At 43.2% G+C, this 22,335-nt stretch overlaps 1 protein-coding gene across 1 annotated transcript in view; it reads right to left on the bottom strand.

Annotated features, from left to right (window-relative positions):
• LOC311011220 (zeta-sarcoglycan-like) overlaps positions 1-15,013 on the bottom strand; it is a 303,588-nt gene extending 288,575 nt beyond the window's left edge. The window contains exon 1 of the mRNA XM_084006038.1: positions 14,263-15,013. Within this exon, the coding sequence (XP_083862164.1) occupies positions 14,263-14,301 (39 nt within the window). The 5' untranslated portion in view covers positions 14,302-15,013. The remainder of the gene's footprint in view (positions 1-14,262) is intronic.
• Between the last annotated feature and the right edge of the window lie 7,322 nt (positions 15,014-22,335).

Below are 22,335 nucleotides of genomic sequence, written 5' to 3'. Positions count from 1 at the left end.
CACACACACACACACACACACACACACACACACACACACACCGGGCGAATGTACACAAAGCATCAAAAGCAGGTATGAGGATATCAGCGAAAAGAAGATCAAGAGGATCCCCACATAAAAAAAAAGAAATCACATCAACAACACAATATCAAAATAAGTGACTTTCATGTCAAGAAGAAAAGGGAATAATTCATTTCCCACAATGCACTTTTCAATTCCAAGCATGAAAGGCACACAAGCTGCCCATCCTCTTTTGAGGCACAAACTATATATAGAGCTACTTCAGAGCAAACAAGTTCAGACCTAATAGGATGGAGCAACGGCACATGGCTCAAACTCAGATCTCACACCGTATAAGTCTGTTACGGCTTTGTTCATTTGTGTTATTGTTTTACATCAAACCCGATTGATCTCTAATGGGAAGATTAATCCTCAAATCCTTGCAACACACACACACACACACACACACACACACCCTTCTGCACGCACACAGCGACTACATTAACATGCAGTTATATTCAATTATTATTCTGAATAAGACAATATTCTGAATTTGGATATCTTCTGTTTGACTATTCTGAATTATTATTATTAAATATTATTATTATTATTATTATATATTATTATTAAATAGCATTATCCAGTTCAGATCTGTGGGATATGCTGATATTATCCTGGTTTTAGGAACATTCGTTGGACATGTAAACATATTCTCGGAATATGCGTCTCAATCATTTTTTCTCACAATGCTAGCGTGCAAAATTACATCCTTTTGCTGAAGTTACATTCTCAATGCAGGACTTTTATTTACGATGGAGTACTTTTTGTGTAGTTTTACTACTTTTACTTAAGTAAAGGATTTGACACTCAGTCATCGAAGGGTTTAAAACAGTCGAAAGGAACTGTCTAAATTCTAAATTCTGATTTGACTGTGACATGTGCATGACAATCCATCCATCACCTAAAATGCGATGCGACATTTGTATGTGGTTATCTTAACTAGCAAAGGAGAACATATGTGGTACAAGATGTAATCACACACACACACACAGCTCCGAAGCGACGTGATGCCAGACCACCTCGGCGGGCGGTCACATCTCAGCCAGGAGCGTGTGCACTCGGCACTCAGTGTTCTCATTTGCAAGAGAGTCCCGCCTCCTAGATAGAAACCTCACTCTGAAGTTTGCCAGCCGCTCACTGAGGAGCTCGCGCACGATCTGTTCCCATCGGTCATTACTGCGTTCCCTTACCCTCGTTGGGAGAGAGCGTCAAAACATGACTCAGCGTGTGAGAATGCAAATGGATGCGAATAAATGCCGGCTTTAATTGCAAAGGTAATGATAGGACTGATCATTGTCCAAATGACACGTGGAAACAGATTGTATTTTCATACCAGCCATAAATAGGGCACCAAACTAGATGTGAGACACATGCTTATGCAAGTTTACAATGTCTCTGTCAACGTGCCTGGTATAATCAGGCTTTAATTCGGGAAGCAACGCAGTAATTTTTTATAGGGATTATGATAGCATTTGTCAGTGTTCTGTTTTAACCATATGGGACTGCTCTATTCCATTCATTCAGTCACAAACTCCACTCTGTGGTCCTATCTGCATTATCTAAGCCTCTCCATACTCCGTCCTCACCTCTCCCTCTCTCCTTCTCCTCACCCCTCTCTCCTCCTCTCACCGTCCTCTGTCTATTGCTGCATTATCATCACTCTCCATCTGTGACTCTCTGAGGCGCAACACAGCTCCATCACTCCACCTCTCTCCATCCTTCACTCTCTCACTTCTAAATGACGGGGACAGGCGTCGACAAGGACCTTGTCCCGTGCTCAATTCATTTCCCTTACACATTCACTTTGCATCTTTGTAAGGATTTCATATTTTCGCTTCCTCCACCTGTGCGTTTTGTGTTGGGAATGACATAGCGTGACCTCTGGGTCAAATAATCTGCTTTAAATGCAGATCGGAATGCAGTGTCTGGAGGTGATCACAGGTGCATTTGGCAACGTTGAATACCACCTATAGACTGTGTGACACAATACACATACAATATTCAATCAAATCACTTATCCAATTCAGTCAGGCTTCAGGCAGCTCACTTGTCCAAATGGATTGTCAGGGTATCAGTACATGCACGGGCAGAATGTGATGGGTTCATCTTGACTTTGACAGGATGGAAATTTTATGAAGCGGTTGACATCTGCATATTTCCATGTCAGGTGTGAATGTAAGCCAAGTGAATTAAAAGAGAAGCGTGATGTGGAAAGCATGTTAATGTGAGCTAGTAAGACATAGAAACCCATCTCTCGCTTGCTTGCTGTTGGTCACAGTGTGGTTGTCTGGCTCATATAAAATGATTGTGTCACGCTTTTTTTGTTACCTTCGTTTTCTCGATTAAAGTCAATTATAGGTTCCCAGCATGAAATCTACTCAAATGACTGCAAAAGCAAAAACAGACGGATGATTAAACCAGATGGAAGGCAACCTTGATCAGTTAGTGTTGACTGAAGGACACATGCATCTTACTTCATTTCACTACGACTCAGCAAATATTTTGGTGTGTATTTTCCCTCACTCTTAGAACATTATTGTATATATTCAAGTAAATATTTCTTTAATTGACTAGAATTAATATTAACAAAGACAGGTTTTTTACATTCTTCACTTTTTTTTACTACTATTCATCCCCTCCCAGCTCCTAACTGTCACTTCTCCTCTCCCTCCCTGTCTGTGCCTCCATGTTTCCCTGAGCCCATTTCATGCCCCTGAAATCTGCCGCCCTGTGCCGGTCGCCTCACTGGCATATAGCTCCACTCATCCACCTCCATATTGCTCCGTCGTTCCGCTCCGTCCGTCCCTCCATCTCTCCTCTCCTCCTCCTCCTCCTCTCCTTGCCACTCTTGCTTCATTTGGCTCATGATGAGGTGTCACAGCTCTGCTCTTGAGTGGGCGAGAATCCCCTCTGACGTGCATGCGTGTGGATGTAATAAGATTGCCTGTTTCTGTGTGGCACTATATATACGTTCAGTGTATGTGTGTGGCCCGGCCTGGCCTGGGGAAGTGACAGACATCGGGATTGTGCTGTCACAGCAGGAGAAGAGATGATTTACTTGTCAGGGGGCTGAGGGACAGGGAGGCAGATACAGTGTTCAGATAGACGCACCGTGCTGCTGCTGCTGCTGCTGCTGATAATGTAATGATGCTAGGCTACTCTATACTGCTGTATGTACAGTGCAAGGACCACTGATGCAGCAAACTATCTGACGCATGTTTGTTTCATCAGGACTCACATCGTGTCAGCCCCCCGTCTCTCCACTGGAGAGGTATACTTTCAAGCGATCATGTGGTATGATGCTTGGCTGAAAGTACCCATTGCACAATGCCAAATAAAGTACCATTAAACCAGCCTGGATTATAAGGCTGACCTTAATATAGCCTGCCCAGAATTAACCTTGCCAGGACTGCATTTAACAGTTCCCAAACAATGCACAAGAGTGAAATAGCGTTCTCTGGAATAGATTGAATTAATGGCACTTTGTTTTGTAGTGACGTTCTGTCCTGAGATGAACATAAAGGTACTGGTTTGAAGTAGACTAGACTGGATTGGTCTTCCTTGTGGACAGTGGAAACATGGTTAATTATCATTGAGGCCAGAACAGAAAAAAAAAAAGCTCCCGCCCTAATATTTCTTTTGACTGTGATCTTGAGCTGAGTTTATGTCACAGAGGCTGTGGTTTAGAAGGTGACAGACAGGACAAGATGGCGGCTGAATATTATCCTGTCATTCCGGTGTCACTTCCACAGTCTCTGTAAATGATAGCCAGGCTGGGGCGCACGATAGCTGGCTTTGCTGCAGGGAAATGACAAACTAAAACGTTATCGAGGGAATAAAGTGCCACGTGTGTGAGTTGGGGGTCGAGGAACCAGGGAGTGAAAGTGATACGACAAAAAGCTTTTCTGCTTTGAAATACTGTGTGTGTCTCCCCTGCCTTTAACGTAGATTCCGAGTTGTTTTCATGAAGACCTTTACTTTGAAATGATTAAAATACTGGGCATGTACACAAGAAAGAAGGAAGAAAGAACAATTACCATCATTTGACTTGATTTATAAGCTCCTAAAAGCTCCTAAAAGAATCATTACAAATATTATTATTAATTACCTTTATTTTTTAGTAGTTTTAGTTTGCAATAAAGGCACAATAGAGTCATTGAGTTGTGTTACTTGCAAAAACCAGAGGTGATCATTAGCCTACCATAGCAGGATCAGGTAACAATCACCAGATCATGATTACCATGTCATTGTAGCATAATTCTACGTATAATGTTGTTGACAAATTGAGTCATATTGCAATAATCTCCAAATGATCATGGCAATTTGGGGAGAGTTAAATGACTGAGATTAATAATGGATGTAATTCCCTGTTTAGCCCCGGGGCAAAGCAGTCTATTAACTTGTCATTGCTGGACAGGGGGACATAGCCTGAGGCAGTGCACATAATGACAAATGTAAATGTCCCTTCATGGTGGGATACACCTCATATTAAAGTCTAATGCTCTCATAGTGAACAGGTTTGTGGTGGGGGCAGGGATTTAGGCTCCAAACGAAACAGAGACAAATCATTTCAATTTCTACGGACAGGGAACAATTATTACCTTAGAGGGGAAGCAGAAGCAAAGGTTCATGTAATCAAATGAAAATGGAACCTAAAATACACTTGCAGCCGAACCTGCAGTTGAAATTTATGTACGTTAAGGAAGATTCACGCGGAAGGTATCCACTGATGGGTCTGATCGGGGGAATAGATCGTACTGTTGTTAAATCAGTTGCAAGCATATCAAGGATGAGTATTAATCACTGTGCCCTTTATTGAAATCTCATTAATGCACCATTCCAGCACAGAATGAGGAATCTGGTCTATTAGTCACTATAAAACTATTTCACCATCGTGCATGTTTCGCTTGTGAGCCGCCCCAGTGGTTAGCTCACAGCTCTGCTGTCACAACAGTAACAACTGATAATGATTCCAGTCTGGACGCAGACGAGGAGCAGCCACCCTTTGGTCCCCGCTCATGTAAACACTGTTAGCTCTGTCAGCACTTTCGCTGTAGTATGTAGCAGTGTTGGTGCTGTTAGGACCATTAGCTGCGAAACACTGGCTCGGCAGTTGGGAGGCAATAGAAATGATCCCATATATAACACCTTTAACAGCATATCACATCTGTGAAATATTGACACATACAAGTATATTAACTAGCAGATGATGTGAAGGTTTGTTTCTTAGCCACAGACATTCACGGTCCCCATGAATCCTACTTTCAGCAAACTATGGCTAATGGCTATGTATATGTATATATGTATGTCTGATGTTTCTTTTTACAACCACTCCCACGCATCATGCACATACATTACTTAATATCGTAACATAATAAAGTAAGTAAGTGTTGGAATATTGCCAAGAAGATGACTGTTATATGTAAGGCACACACCTACATGAAACTACCCAGAGTGCAGTGGGAACTGCACCCAACAAGAAGACCAAAGAATTAAGGAAACAGATCTGTTGTTGCCGAGCCACCCTTTCTCTTTTAGAGGCCTTGCTTACTGCCCTGAGCACCGTCACAGCCTGTATTTTATTCTCAAGTTTTTATTCATTCAGCTATTCTCTCTTGTAGCGCTGTTGTGATTTAGGTGTGTAAGGTAAGGTGTAATTGTATATCAAAATCTTGCCTACTGGTGCTGTGGCCATCGGCCGGCCCAATCCACATTTCCACCAAATGCCGAATGTAAGATGACAGATCTGGGTAACTGGTTGATTACAGCAACAATACCCCGGAGACCCGGAGGGGAACTCATATCCCTCCATGTGTATACCGGTTTATTATTGTGAAACAAATATATTATTGGAAATCAAAACAGGACTGTGGTGCAGATAACAAGTAGAACAATTATCATGTGGAAATGGAACAGGAAACACTTTAACACTGAAGGCATTCTACAGGCTCCGACATGCTGCAGAGAGAGGATAATGCTTTATGATTTTCAATTAAATTACCTTATATACAGAAACACTCATGCATTAGCTCTGGGAACATACACACACACGTGTCAAAATGACTGCGGCGCAATAGGGACTATGTAGCTGCAACAGAACGTCAGAGTGGACAAAGCATTTCCTCAAGTCAAGGTTGGTTAACATGGGAAATGAAAGGCACACACATAGAAACACACACGGTTGCACACACCCTGAGGCTTACAGAGCAAAGGTTGAGTGGCAGGTGGTGAGCTGTAGCATCAGTCACTGTTAAGACGTGTGTGTGTGTGTGTGTGTGTGTGAGTGTGTGTGTGTGTGTGTGTGTGTGTGTGTGTGTGTGTGTGTGTGTGTGTGTGTGTGGTTACTGCCATGAGTGGTGATCATGGGGCCAAGGTGCAAAGTAAATATGCCAAAGGCAAACATATGCTTGTTTCTGTATCTGTATTTCAATGAAGAGGAATATATGTTAACATTTCTCTCCACAAGGTATTATTAGCAATAAGTCTTGGGTCTACAGGGCTGTGTGTGCGTGCGTGTGTGTGTGTGTGTGTGTGTGTGTGTGTGTACACTGTACAGCAATGTGGACCCCGGAGCTTCCCCAGGGCCAAGTTCAACACGATCATGTTTTTCTCTCCACTTACAAAACCCCTCTGCAGTCCACTCTGCCTCCACCTCCCCAGGTGCCCATCTACTGTGGACCAGTGCATCCCCGCACACACCTCGACCCGTCTGTAAATTAATAACAAAGGCCTCTATGTCAGTAATTGTGACTCCGAGGATGCTGCCTGTGTCCCTGAAACGTCTTGGAAGCTTGAGTAAATTCCACTTGAATGTAGTTGGTGCTCACCTCTTTATTTGCAATTTGCAAAGTTAGTTTAGCTTCCAACACCATTTACTTGCAGAGCACACAGCCTAACTGGCAGCCTTGACTGGTTGCTGTAAAACATCGGCTTGGCAGTGCCAGCATTACTTGGAAATAATTAAATTTGCCCTATTCAGCCCACAGCTCATTAACCTTCGCTTTGACCCCCAAAGTCTTTTGGACGTTATACTAATAATGGTAATAGATGGCATGTAGCTTAGTGGCGCCCCCCCCCCCCCCCAACACACACACACACACACGCACACTGCTGCTTTTATGCACCACCTGCCTGAACCCAAAGGATTTTCACAGCACCCATCTGGTCCATAATTCATTCCACCAAGTTAGCTGAGAATCTGGTGCCAGTCGTCATCTAATTTCACCAAATAAATTTTGACTGTCAGAATTTGAAGAGCTCTAAATGCAGTGATATGGGATGATACATGCCATTTTAAAGACTTAACCAGCTGATGACACATTTGGCATCTGTTCTGTGCAGTGAGCTAGTCCACGCAAACTGTAGGTTATCCAGCACCCAATACGAAAAGTGTAAAAATGCTGATTGCCCCTCAACAAAAGCCAGTTTTTTTGTACTAAACATCAGGATGGAAATAAAATTCAGAGTTGCCCTTTTGCAAATGAGTTAATGTGTCTCAAACAAAAGACATCCACAGTCCTTTTCTACACTAATTAAGCAAAACCATTGTAAGTTTTGGGAAAAACAAAGAAATAAAAAAAATATGAATAACAATCGAATAAAAATGAAATAAGAAAACATTCATGCACCCCCAACACACTCACTCAAAGACCCATATTTAATATAGTTTGTGGCTGAAGGCAAGATTCAAGAAATTCATTTATGGGTGCAAAGGTCCTAAAAGCAAAAGGAAATAATTTAAAGTGCTCTTTGTCAGTTAGCACTAATTGTTTAATGTATTATCTTATAAGTTAACACGTCACTCTGACTATTAACTGCTGTACATTTGACTGTCTTTCTGATTTTACACTGCCACGTTTGTTCTGAAAAAGACACATGGCTTTTATGTGTGTGTGTGTGTGTGTGTGTGTGTGTGTGTGTGTGTGTGTGTGTGTGTGTGTGTGTGTGTGTGTGTGTGCGTGGGCACATGCCCAAAATTGTCTTATTACATGACAGTGGTCAATAAATACCAATTCAATACACTTACAATAACTGCCTATTAAGGCATTTTATCTAATTTCCGTGTACAACACATGCATATGACAACATTTTTGTTGTCAGAGGGCTCTTCTGATGGAGCTAGGCTAGCTGTTTCCCTCTGTTTCTACTCTTTATGCTAAGCTAGGTGAGTCACACAGAGAAGAAACTGACCTTTACATCTAACTCCCAGAATATTGGTGTATATAGGTTAAATTCACCTTCACAATTCCAAAATTTAATATATTTTGCACACACAAATACACATACACACACACACATGCACGCACACACACACACACACACTCACACACACACACACGAATGTTGTAATGGTGCTGGTCTTTCTGCAAGGAACAACTAATTACCTGTAAAATGGACTGATGTGGGCAAAGAAGGTGACTGACGACTGGACTTGGCAACTTATTTTCATGCTCCAGGCTGCATGCATGCATATGTGTGTGTGTGTGTGTGTGTGTGTGTGTGAGTGCAAGAGACAGAGAGAGAGAGAGAGAGAGAGAGAGAGAGAGAGAGAGAGAGAGAGAGAGAGCGAGCAAATCAAATGGTTGAGAGAGTAAGGAATAAGAAAGCCTAGAGGAAAGGAGGGCTCCCCAGTCAACCTTGCTGTTACTATAAGGACATTTTTTTTTCTGTCCATTTCAACTAAAAGTTTCAGGTCGGTCCTTAACTTAGTAATTACATTCGGCCTGTCCTGCAGCTGTCAAGGGATTGTGATCAACAAGATCTAAAACGCTCAATGTTTCCTTGAGCTGCTCCTTGATGTATATTTGTTCGGTTCAGAATCATGACAAATATCCAACGACCACCTTTCAGAGTTTCAGATCTGGAGGACACCAACCAAAAGGCTGGAAGTTTGAATGATTAACATAGAGGGTGAGGTTATCGGCTGAGAGCTGTTGTAAGAACCGGAAGCATCTTAATCAGTCTGATTGAGATGTTTGTATCCTTGAAGATAAATGGGCGATGAAGGAAACACAATTGTTACAGTCATAATAAACTTTATATGGCAACCATTAGCTAACAGCCCTAGTTGGCTGCTAACAGCTGGTCCACCGCTACATACTTAACTGGCAATAATGTCATCTTGAATGAAAACGTGGCTGTAACTCAAATATTTGCCAGGGGCCTTCACTAATCATCAGATTGCTCCGGAATGATGTCATGATGTCATGTCAGTAGATGTCAATGAATGACATCATCTTGTCGACTTATTTGTTAAGTCCCAATCTTTCCATGACCACGACAATGTGAAATTAGTTCTAAAGTTGCCATTAATGTGTGTACGGGACCTCCAAATGACTTCCAACCTCTTCAGTGTATTAATTTTTTTAAACTAACACTGTCATATATCAATAAAAGCAGCCTTAACAGTCTTCTACACTTCATTTCCAAAGCATGTGATCCCATCCCAAAGGTTGAGAAAGGGCCAGCTCATTAAATTTGATATCAATTCAAAGCTGTACCATCATTTGGCACTCCGAAAGGCTCTGTTATTAATGCGACGTCCCCCCTCACCGAACTTAATACATCAAAACTGCTATGGCTTTTTACATGCAGATGTTTGGGAAGGCTCCAGCAGCGAAGTCTGTTTGGCTTGCCCACTTTTCAATTTGTGCAGCTGCCACTCGGGAAAGCTTCGACAAACATAACTGTCACCAAAATGTAATGTATGTCACACTGCAGCAGCACGTTAAGTCGTGAGTTCATGCGTGGTTTATGCTCGCGCTTGTTAGATGGTTTGACTGAACTAGTGGCTTCTAATACACAGATGAGGAATTGTGCTTGCCTGAAGGTTAGAGAGGCAGGCTTGGGGCTGGCTGGCTTAAATGAATGAGTAATGTCCTACCATCCCTCAGCAGCTACTGTTGAAGTGCCCTTGGAAGAGGCACTGAACCCCCAATTGCTCCAATTGAGCTGCGCGGTGGCCAGAAATGCAAAACCGTGGCTGCTCTGGGTGGTTACCAAATGGGGTTATGTGAAAGGGTGCAAACAGGGTGGGAAAGCAGCCCACCATTAAAAATGCTGGTTCATTCTGGCGGAGGCTTGTACCATAAGTCGCTTTCACTTTGCCAGACACTTTGGCAGGTAACTAACCATCAATTGGAAGTTCTGCGCTATTCTGAGAAGCTAGCCGGCTTGTGAATGAGTGAAAAATGTCCGAGAAATATGTCTGGGCAAGCAGCCACATCGTCAGCACACCAACCATAATTGAGAGGCCTCATCTTACTAATTCTAGGTCTTTAATTTTAGTTTGAGTAAGACAAATAAAGAAAGGGTCTTATGGGTTGGTTGGCCAGTCAACACAGTATTTTGTGTCCCACTATGTCATTATGTATGAATGTCTTCTGTTTAGCCTTGCCTGGTTCCATTATTGTTATATTATACTTTTGATCCAGCACTACCAAAATTAAACCACTCGTAGCTTTACCAATACCCGTTCCTGTAACAAATTGTGAGCCTCTGATTGAGAGGGTTAAATTCAGTCTGTCTGCCTTTATTATACGGCATATAATTTATGGTGCAGCTATTACTAAAGATCAATAGCACTTAAACTGCTCCATTGATATTGAAACCTGCACTGATTTACAAGCAGATAGGTCTTTGGTCAAATTCAAACACACACAAACACACACAAACACCACTTGTATATTTGATATAATGCAGTGACTTCCCAATGCCCCACGATTGTCCTTGTTCGCTTTTCATTTCCTGGGATTGCTTGCAAACACAAACACACACACACACACACACACACACACACACACACACACACACACACACACACACACACACACACACACACACACACACACACACGAGTGACTGAAAAAAAATCTGGCTTTTTATTAGATTGGATTGCTGTGTATGTGTGTGGGTCTGTTTGTCTCGAGTTTACTTTCAACATTTGAAAGGCCAGCTGGCCAGCAAACCAGTACACACTCTCGCAAACAAACACACGTTTTTGCTATTCACGAGAGGCCACTGTATAGATTTAATTAACCCCCAAGCATATTTAAAACTATGGTGGAATGAGTATGGTTTATGAAGGACTTATACTCACAAGTAAGGATATGCAACCTTCACTGCAAATGGAGAACACTGCAGGAGTGTGTGTGTGTGTGTGTGTGTGTGTGTGTGTGTGTGTGTGTGTGTGTGTGTGTGTGTGTGTGTGTGTGTGTGTGTGTGTGTGTGTGTGTGTGTTGGCATTTGAGTGCCAACTACCAATGCACTAGGACTCAGGGATTGTTAGCACTGCCAAGGATATGACATCAGTTTACAAAAAAAACGTTAGATGGATGGATATATGGACTGGTTGAAGTGGATAGAAATCCCTTTAACACAATGGACAGAATGCTGGACTGACAGGCTGGGTTGAGATTTGATTGGTGGCCACCCACTGCTGTCATTCGGGGCGGGGAGGGGGGCGGGGGGGTGTGAAAGGTGCTCCTTGAGACCCAGAGCAGGATTTTTTTTAAGAATCATGTCAGCTTTTTACTTCGAAAAAGATGTAGCAGTGGGAATAATCTCCGAATCTGGTTATAACTATTACTGTGTAATCACTCATCAAACTGTAACATCATTCATTTCTGTTTACTTTTGGTAATCGAGAGTCAAGCGTTATTTGGAAGGCCAAACATTGACTGAATGGCATTTCCTAAATCTCCAAAACGGAGGTGACGAGAGCAAAGTCAGCCACAATGGGAATGCAGTTTGAAAGGTGCTAAATGTGAGATTCAGAGTAGGCTATATCACTGATTGAGGGATTATATTATAGATTTTAATATGGCAGTGGCAGTCAAAGGTACTAATGGCAACGACGCCGCAAACAACGGCAACTGTGCTGACAGAGCGTCTGTGCTGAGCGGAGCGGTGCGATCAGCTGTAACCACCGTATGAGCAGGGTGCAGAGTAGCGACAATCAGCTAGCCAGTACATACACACATACACAGACTCATGCACACACAGAGAACAAGCTTGGATTACACATTTGCAAAAAAGAAAATGACAAACCACATTGTTGGAACAGTTTAATTGCAAACCATTTCAAATCTTGGGGTTCTAAGGTTGTGTTTGGCAGTGCAGTTCTGAGATAAGTCTGTTAAACAGCAGCAATACAACATCATACTGAATACGAATCAATTCTTTTATATATTTAACCTGACAAGGTCTTTTGCTGTAATTCTTTGAATTACACCACACAAACACGAACCTTTCAAAGATAACAAATAAGTGGATAACTAAGCTTTGATAATTAAAAAAAACTATTCCGATAGAGCTTCACAACAACATCTTAAAGATGTTCATTTAAATACAGGTCTGTTGAGTCACTGCAGTAGTTATCACTGAATGAGGTAACACCATGATGATTGACTCTACGCCCAAGAGAAAAAAAGCCCCCACATCTGAATTATTATGACCTGGGTGCCCGTGGCGACACTGTGTGGTTCTGGGGGAAGTGAGATCCCAAAACCCAACTGCAATTAGTGCTTATCGTGCCGCCAAAGAGAATGAAACAAGGATTTCTGAGATTGTAACTTTAAGCTCACAATATATTCGTCATCTCTGTGAGATGTCCAATAAAAATTTCACCTCAAAGACCGTGACATCAACAGCCGACATCAATACTGTGATAGTTCTGCAAGTCAAGCCCACTGGCTAACGTTTTTAAATCAGAATGTCAATGTCAATCTTTGCCATTTGCAACCAGCCAGCTGAGGCAAAGTCGTTTTGGAGCACTGCATCAGTGCAGTATCCCAGTCTCCTTCTCAGAAATATGATCACATAATGCTACTTAAAAATGTCAAACCGCACAAGGAATCTCATCAATTTGCTGATTTATCCAATCACTGGTTATCTGTAACAGCAGGGGCACACAGGAAATGGACATTTCTGCCCACATTCCCCGTCTACATTAACGTTCCCTGATAAAAGTGTCACATTCTTATTTATTTAACGTCTGTATAATGGTATCACTGAAACACTCATCCAATATATGTTCTTTACTTGTAACAATCATGAGCTTGTATTCCTGTAGGGACTCATAGTTCTGGATGGGTTCAAGTGACAAAATACAAAGATCTATCTAATAAATCTCAGACAAATGTGAGTGATGGATGAATGCTGAAGGAATGAGTAAATGACCAAATAATTGGTTCAGCGGGAGCAGGTGCTGAATGCTCCCCGAGTACACCTGCTTCCAAGGCTTTTACACTGTTTGTGCAAGATAACCCAAGTCTATCCTCTCTGATCCTCCACCTTCCACACGCGCGTGCACGCACACTGGCACGTAGCCGTCGACGTGCACAAGCACACAGCTCGAATATATAATTGTGGTCAGTTAGGAATTGAACAGAAAGCAGTTCACAGCTAAAGAACACAATACACTGAAGTGGTCAATTCAAACTAAGTGAGAATGAATATTGGGAGAATGAGAGAGGGGGAGGGACGGAGGGAGGGAGAGGTGAGGTAGCGTCGTCATCTCTACCTTCACTCTCTGCTCTTCGCTTGATTTTTTTTTTTGTTACCCAGACCCTCTGCACAAAGAAGCCGCCCTCCGTCCCGTCTATAGAGCGTCCCGCGGACGCACACACCAGCTCTCTGCAACAACTCTCCGTGCAGCCGATGCGTATTGAAATTCCCCCCACGCGTCGTGCACACACACACACACACTCTCTCTTCTCTCTCTCTCTCTCTCTCTCTCTCTCTCTCTCTCTCTCTCTCTCTCTCTCTCTCTCTCTCTCTCTCTCTCTGTATTCCCTCGACCAATACAGAAAGAGTGTGGGCTTGTCCATGTGTGTGCAGGAGGAAACGAACTCGGATGGTGTTGCAACAAAACCCAGATGTGGGTCTAACACTCCGCGTATCGCAGCCCGAGACGTGCAACGTCCAACTGCCCTCCCGGCATCATTAAACCCACTGGGTCATCCAAGTAGCCCACACAACCGCCCGGTCACCCAGTCACATTCAACCACCAGCACAGCCGCTGTCCCCTTCACCACCAGCTACTCTGCTGCGGATCACTCCAACCTGCCACCCACTGATATCCATCCGAGCAGCCACCCATCATACCCAGGAGGCCACCCAGGCACCCACCCCTGTACCCGCGGAGCATCGCAACTCTCCCCCGTGGAACAAGTGCGCGTCACCCGCCCGCGAGCGTCTTACCTTGAGCGCCTCTATGTCTAAAGACGACGACCGGTCCATGATAGAGAAGTGAAGTAGTGCCGCAAATCAGTCACGATAATAGAAGTCCCACAGGCGAGGGAGATGAGACGGAAAGAGATTAAAAACGGAGACCAAAAAAAAAAAAAAAAAAAAGTTGGAATGCTCTCTAGAGTCCCGAACTCTGCGGCAACATCCCCTGGATTATTGTTAGGATTATGTTATTAATATTCCACCACGGCGACGGATTTTCTCAGTTTCATCCCTCCCGGTGGGTCGCTTGGTAAAAATCAGGACTCCATGCCGTGGAAGTCCCCCCCACCCCGGTCCCCAGTTTGTCCGTGCAGGGGATGGAGGGAATAGAAAAAAAATATAGAAATAGAATTAGCCGTGCGTAATGTTTCAAATGTGGCTTTTGCGCACTTGACGATCCGGTATGTCTTTTGTTGTTGTTACATCTGAGTAAGAAATATTCCACCCACTGCAGGAATGAAGCCGGGATTTAGACTCTCCTGTCAGTCGGTCAGCGGATAAATGCCGTTATATCCCTTGAATCCCAGTAAATGTGAGTATGGTGTTGTGTCTGCTGCGTGCAGTGGTCGGCAACTGGAGAGAAGGAGTCCGGATCAGACAGCTGATATTCTGCCTTGCCTGGGAGACTTCCATGCGGCAAACCGCCAGAGATGTCAGCTCTCCCCGAAAGAAAAGGGGAAGAGAGAAAGAAGGGTCAGAGAGAGAGAGAGAGAGAGAGAGAGAGAGAGAGAGAGAGAGAGAGAGAGAGAGAGAGAGAGGGGGGGGGGCGAGGGAGGGGGAGAGAGCGAGAGAGAGAGAGAGAGAGAGAGAGAGAGAGAGAGAGAGAGAGAGAGAGAGAGGTGGGGAAAATGCTGAAGAGAGGAGATGAGGAGAGCTGCGAGAGTTGAGAGGAGAGGAGAGAAGGAAGGAAGGTTTATGCTATATATTATTCCAATGACTGACGCACCGGTGTGTGTGTGTGTGTGTGTGTGTGTGTGTGTGTGTGTGTGTGCGCGCGCGTGAGAGAGAGGGAGAGGGAGGGAGGGAGGAAGTGGAGAGGGAAAGGCTCGTTCTAATCAAGTAGATGAATCGAAAATGCTGCTTTTCCACTGAAGACAAGAAAGAGATTTAAATGCAGAGGCTGTTGCGAAAAGTCTGGGGTTTCTGCCTGTGTGTGTGTGTGTGTGTGTGTGTGTGTGTGTGTGTGTGTGTGTGTGTGTGTGTGCGTGTGTGTGTGTGTGTGTGTATGTGTGTGTGTGTGTGTGTGTGTGTGTGTGTGTGTGTGTGTACAAACGAATGTAGGAGCACTGAACTGATCTCGTATGAATAGCCTATAATAGAAAATAATATCGTGACTAGTAGGCGTACATAAAAATAGATAAAATATGTATTTGAATAGGCCGATGAAAACATTCCCTCATCTTGTTTTTCATCCTTCTTACTTTCTTTCCTTCTTACTTTCGTTCTTTCTGATGGTGCAAATTGTATTCACCCTTCTCCTGCATAATGTGTCGCCGCCTGCTGACCACCAGGGCTTTTTATTATCTGTCACACACCTTCTGAATAAGGAGAAGAGCAGAGCCGTGGAGAGGAGAGGATAGGAGGAAAGGAGGTGTGGCGCTAAAAATGCAGGGAAGAAAGGAGGAGAAGAAGTGACAATAGGAGGAGTGGTGACAAACGGAGGAGAAGAGAGCAGCGGAGAGGGAAGAAGGAAAGTCGAGGGTAGGAGAACTGAGGCAGTTGACAAAAGGAGGAGAAGACAGAAGGAATTGAGCAGAAACAAGGTGAGGAAAGGAAAAAGACACTTGGTAAAGTTGAGGAGGAGAAGGGTGAAGAGAGAGTACTGTTAATGTCCATATATATATATGATGACAGGTCAGAGGCGTGATCTCCTCATCATCTACCCCGCACTCCAATCTAGTAGATAGCTGAGATTAAGCAAACTGGATCCCACCAATAACCAATAACCTGCCTCTGTATGAAGACTACCAAGTGAGTCTGCTAGAGGATGAATGCAGTACTACATACCTACATACTACGACATACCTACTGCTACCATAACTGAGACAGCAGATCAGTGGGTTACACAGCAGCTTGGCTATACAATGAAACCCCGTGGAAATGAGAGAAGTTAGCATCAGAGCTACAGAAAGATGCAAACTTGTGCCAAGCACTGGACACACAGCTTGCAACATGTTCTCCACAGAACCATCTAAAGTGTACTCCCAACGGTAGGGTAATAGCACAAGAACAGACTAAAACAAACCCACGAAGGGCTGAGACTGAACAATAAACATAAGGGAGGATGCAACACATAACACCAGCTCAGTGGCTGGTGGAGAGCAGGCCACAGCAACCTCCTCCAACAAGACCATCACATGCCAGAGCTGAAGACCTGAACAGCACTAGGCCCTGATATGATCCACACCTACTGGCTAAAGAAACTCACCACCCCATGAACGCCTGGCAGCAAAAATGAACCAGCTGCCAATGGATGGGACCCACTCAGAGTGGTTAACCTAAGGCTGGACAGTCCCGATCATGAAGGACCCCAGAAGGGAGGTATTCCTTCCGACTACCAGCAAATGATATGCCTCTGCACAACATGGAATCCCCTGTCAGGCATCATTGCAGCTAAGATGAGTGGGCACATGGATCAATACATAAGCGGGTCCCAGAAAGGAGTTGGTAGTTACACCAGAGGAGCCAAACAACTACTGGTTGACAAAGCAGTCATTTAAGACTGTAAGACCAGACAGACCAACCTGTGCGCTGCCACACACACACACATGGGCATTTACTGTACAACATCAACAGAACACCTAGAGCCGTCATCAAGAACTCAATGGGGCTGTGGAAGACTACTCTAAAGGCCAACTAATAGCCAATTGCACAAGTTAGCATCAGGTGTGGCATATACCAAGGAGATGCTCTGTCCCCACTGGCGTTCTGCATAGGCCTGAACCTAAGAGTGGCTACAGATACTGGTTTCCAAAGTGGAGTAACCATCAGACACCTCCTCTGCATGGATGACATCAAGCTACATGCTAGGGAACGAACGGGACACCGACTCACGGATCCACATCACCAGAATCTACAGCAATGATGGGATGTCATTCGGGCTAGATAAGGGTGGTTGGATCGTATCCAAAAGAGGCAAGATGATCACCACTAAAGGGGTTGAATTATCAGAAGGCAACATAGCAGATTACCAAGACAGCTACCACACCAGACTGGAACCCAGATGCAGACTGTACGCCTGGGGCATCATAGCTAAGTGGCTGGCACAGTGTACATGTCGCAAGATCAAAAAAGAAGCCCCCCCAAAAAAGGTGGTTGAGAATGACCAAGCCAAGATTATGTGGGAGCTATCCCAAGAGACTGGAACATCAAGAAAAACATGAGAAGCTTGAAAATGCCAAGGGCTGAAAGAGGAGCTAGAAACGATGCGGAGAGTTAAGGCATCAGTGGTAAGTGTGGAAATTGGAGATCTCAGGGCTGTAATCCCCAAACTGGGACAGTGGCTACAGCAGATTCAACATCTGAGATATCTGTCCAGACGAGCTCAGTCGTAAGAACAACTATACTGAAGAACCCTCAGGCTCCCAGGCCTTTGGTAGATGACCTGGGCTTGAAGGAGGAAACACAACACCGCCCTGGGGCGAGTGGGGAATTTTCTATAAATCTGCAGACTTCTGCTCTCTTCATCAGTTGCAATTTATTCAAAAACATTTTTCCTGCTGTCCTCCTATATAATATTAGATATGACAACTGCAGGCCAGGCAGGTCAGAATGTTCCCTGTTCTCCCTCTGCTAGCCAAGTGGAAAACAGCTTGCCATGCTGTTACAAGAAGGGGTATTATCACTTCGCCCAATCACATTCAGCTGGAATGTGAACCACAAGAAATATCCATTCATTTAGCAATATTCTGTAAGTCTGCGAAGCTCAACCACTTTGTGTTTGGCTGCATCAATTTTCATTTCCAAAAACAGAGTGTGAAATTAAAAAAATATAATGTATACATGTTTTCCAGCCATATATGCTTAATGTGAAGTGAATGGTCAACAGGATGTCCCAGAACTAACGGATCTGAATGAGAGAAAATCTGAATTTGGAGCTGCATTTACAGTATTTCTATCAAGATTTTATTGTTGATGCACGATGGTATCATCCATGGCTTGATGAAGATTTCTATCTTACTTTACAGTACTGTGATGTCCTGTAGACTTCAAGTGCAGTGAGCTTGTGTTCAAGTGAATAGATGTGCCTATATGCAAGTGGTCACAAATCCTCACACATTTGTGCTGCATTACAGAGCTTGGGTACTTTTCTCTCTCTCTCTAGGCCAATAGATGGGCCTATTGAAAAGCACAGAGAACACAGAGGAACATTTGTTGAGGGAGTTGGTCAGAGATAACGAACATCATATTAATGAATGCCTCACTCATTCTCCCTGCTCCTCCCTCTCTTTTTGTCTGACTCTCTTCCTTGCTTCTTCTCTTTCTTCTCTCTCTCACTTCCTCTCTACCACCCTCGCTCGCTCCATTTCTCTTTTGATGTTGCACTCTCCCAACCTCTCTCTCTCTCTCTCTCTCTCTCTCTCTCTCTCTCTCTCTCTCTCTCTCTCTCTCGCTTGTGCTCTTTTGCTATTTTCTGCTCCTCTGTAACTCGGGGACCTCCACCACCTCCACCTCCCTGACGCCATCTCCCTTTCTTTTCTATAAACTTTGTGCTGTCGGGCAATTAATCATTTTTCCGAGGACTCGTTATTTTTTATAAGGGAGCGACTGACATCAGATACGGGCACCGAGTCCTGTGCCAGCTGGATATGACATCACCCATCTCTCCCCTCCTCCTCCTCTCTCTCTCACTCTCTGCCTCCAATCCTCCCCCTGCCTTCCTCCTGCATTTCAAAACACCACAAACACTTTTTTTTCTCTCCCTCTGTAACGTCTCTCATCTACTTGACTTTGTATTTGCTGCTTGCCCACATGCAAGTACAGAATCTCTCTTACTTTGGACTTGCCACAGCTGTTCAAATACAAAAAAGATAGATAAGTATAAGCACTAAATGATAGTTCCCTGACAAAAATGTACAAGCATTTATCACCTGTAAAGCACCTTTTCCCATTTGATATTTTGTCAAATAGGTACATGTGAATGTATCACAATTGCTCCTCGTTTACTTCGTATCGACCCTTATTCCTTCCAGACAGCACACTGAACTATCATTTTACCCGACCCACCACTTGAGAACCATGATGCAGCTGTGCAGTGGCAGCTACTGACTTTATCAGGCTTCTCTCTCTCTCTCTCTCTCTCTCTCTCTCTCTCTCTCTCTCTCTCCATCCTTCTGCTCTCTCCCTCTGACAACACTAGGTTGTGATCAGATAGGAGCTTTTTTCTTCTGCATAAATGCAAAGTGCAGCTGTTTGCTTTGCTCGCTGCAGAGACCAATAGCCTATGGGAGCGTCAGAATTTTTTGTGTTACCATGCAGCACAAAGTTTGACAGCAACTTGCGAGTTGAGCATTAGCCAGCAAGTCCAAACAACACTGGGGATGCTAGAGATGAGGAATATAGTGAGTGCTTTGCTTTCTATTCACAGAGGATGAGGTGACATTGGCCTCAGTGTCCTGGTTTCAACAGTAAATTAATGAAGCAGGGACAATTAGTATGCTGGTAATACTGCCTTGATCACAGGCCTCCCCACCTACTTTAATATAAACTAGCATTATATCGTAACACAGATGTGCCACATGGCATTTGGAGTGATGGTTTGATGAATGATACAGTATAAATGTTTATTTTTTGTCTGATTTTAATTCCATTGCTTGATATCTTTATTTTGGAGGATAAAAACTAGATCTAAAAACTAGAATGTTATCTCTCCAAGACAGCAGAATTCTCGCAGTTTTGAAAATATTAGTCTATTAGGCAATTTGTTGATTTAAAAGAATCTGCAACAATTGCAACGTATTCCTGCCAAAGACACGGCAGTCATTGCTTCTTGAATGTGAATATCTTCTGCTTTTCTTAATTGGATATCTTTGGGTTTTGGACAAAACACACATTTTCAATGTGTCATGGGTTTAGGGGAAAAAAAGTCTTGCAGTTCTAATTATACTGTCACACACAAATACTGCAGCAGTTAATTCAGAAAACAGCTCGACTAGTCGTCCCTAAACAAAACGTTTGCCAGATGCAATCGTTGTGGATTATTAATTCATGTGACCTTTCCATTAAAAAGTTCAGCAACGTAAGTTACTTAAGGCAGTTCCAAAGAAATCATTTGACAAATTAACTGGCCTCTGCAACCAAGCCCCACATGTCTGGGGTTGTTTCCATGATGAAGTTGCTATAGCGAATGAACTGTGGTTTAACAAGACGGCAACACCTACTTATTGTTTCACGGTGCATTGGCTTTAATATTCCAACGTGCGTTTCGTTTCATCAGTGTGTGCGTGTGTTTGTGTCTGTGTGTGTGTGTGTGTGTGTGTGTGTGTGTTTGTGTCTGTGTGTGTGTGTGTGTTTGTGTCTGTGTGTGTGTGTTTGTGTCTGTCTGTGAGAGAGAGACCTTGCACAATTGGACTGCGCTATCAGCACTATATATATATATATATATATATATATATATATATATGTATATATTTATTTATTTATTTATTTATTTATTTGGGGCAGGTCAGTTAAATCATCATCATCACACATCTTTGTTCAAATAATAATACACATGGCCGAAAGGGAAAGCGGGAGAAGCCAAGGCTTATCTAGTCCCGCCCCCATTACCCACAGGATAAAATCGTCATCATAATATTATCATATCTTTAGCATTTTCCATTTGACATAAAATTTTCTTTTACTTGTGACATTTGACATAACATGTTACAGCAGTAGGTGGTACAGAGAGCTGAAGTCCAGTGCATACAGATTACATGTGTCTGCACGCGTGTCCATATTTGTTCGTCATGAGTGAACAACAGTCTCATCTTATAGCATGTAACAAAGTCTGAAGGGGGTCCAGTCGACAGAGAACAAAAAAAAAAAAAAAAAAAAAGTCCATTATAGTTATTATTTGTTGGGATGGTGTGGGAGCCCTTTTTTTTCTGCCATTTTTATTTTATTCATCAATCTCCTCTGCAGCTTTCGCCGCTGATAACTTCGCCATTTCCTCCCGATTAGTGGCCACTTCAACTCGCATCAGTGCCGTGAACTCGCGTATACATATGTACATCTCATTGTGCAATCCTGTGTTGAATAATGTCAATAAACCTGAACTTTAAACTGCATACAAGCCATAGGCTATCATAATTTTTTTGAAGCTGCTGTGGCGTTACATTATATTGAAAAGTATAAAGCAGTCATTACAACAGTTTTACAAAGGTAATAATAATGTTTATTACAATGCTAATGAACTACATTACATTAGTCACAAAGTGCTGAGGTGTAATTTCATGGGGAGACAGGGAGACATGTCACCCCCAGTAATTTCACATAAATCGTCCGTCCCCCCTCAATTCATTCTATGAAGAGTCTGCAGTATCACCACTCCCAGATCATATGAGAGAGAGAAACAAAGAGATCGATTCTGCAGTCCTTGGTTCAGATGTAACATTCATTCACACTTGAGACAAATAGCAGGCCAAGCTGCAGAGCAGTAACAGGGGGGGATTTTTACTCAGCCTTCTGACTCATTTCAAGTGTTCCAATCACACATTGCCACACAATGGAAATTAAATTTAGTAAACTTAAAAATGGCAGCATGTAGACTGAAATAATACTGAGTGACTTCAGATGAACATTGATATAACTCTTTGTCTGATCGCTGGTGTGTTTTTTAGACCTATTTATGCATTCAAATCAGCTACAAAATAATCAGAGGCAAAGGGATTTTTCATACATCCATGGCCTTTCAGCTTTTAGGTTTTTTTTTTGCATTATTCCGGTACTGCAGAGATCCAAATTAGAGCTAGGCCTTTCTCCATTATGCTGTTCAGGTCAGGATGCCATGATAAGTGTTTAGTAATAATTTATGCAGTGTATTAAAATTAAGTAACCTATTAG

This window comes from Eutrigla gurnardus (assembly GCF_963514095.1).
Source record: "Eutrigla gurnardus genome assembly, chromosome: 3".
Classification (NCBI taxonomy): domain Eukaryota; kingdom Metazoa; phylum Chordata; class Actinopteri; order Perciformes; family Triglidae; genus Eutrigla; species Eutrigla gurnardus.
The sequence above is the reverse complement of the archived record's forward strand: the minus strand, read 5'-3'. Positions and strand labels throughout refer to the sequence as shown.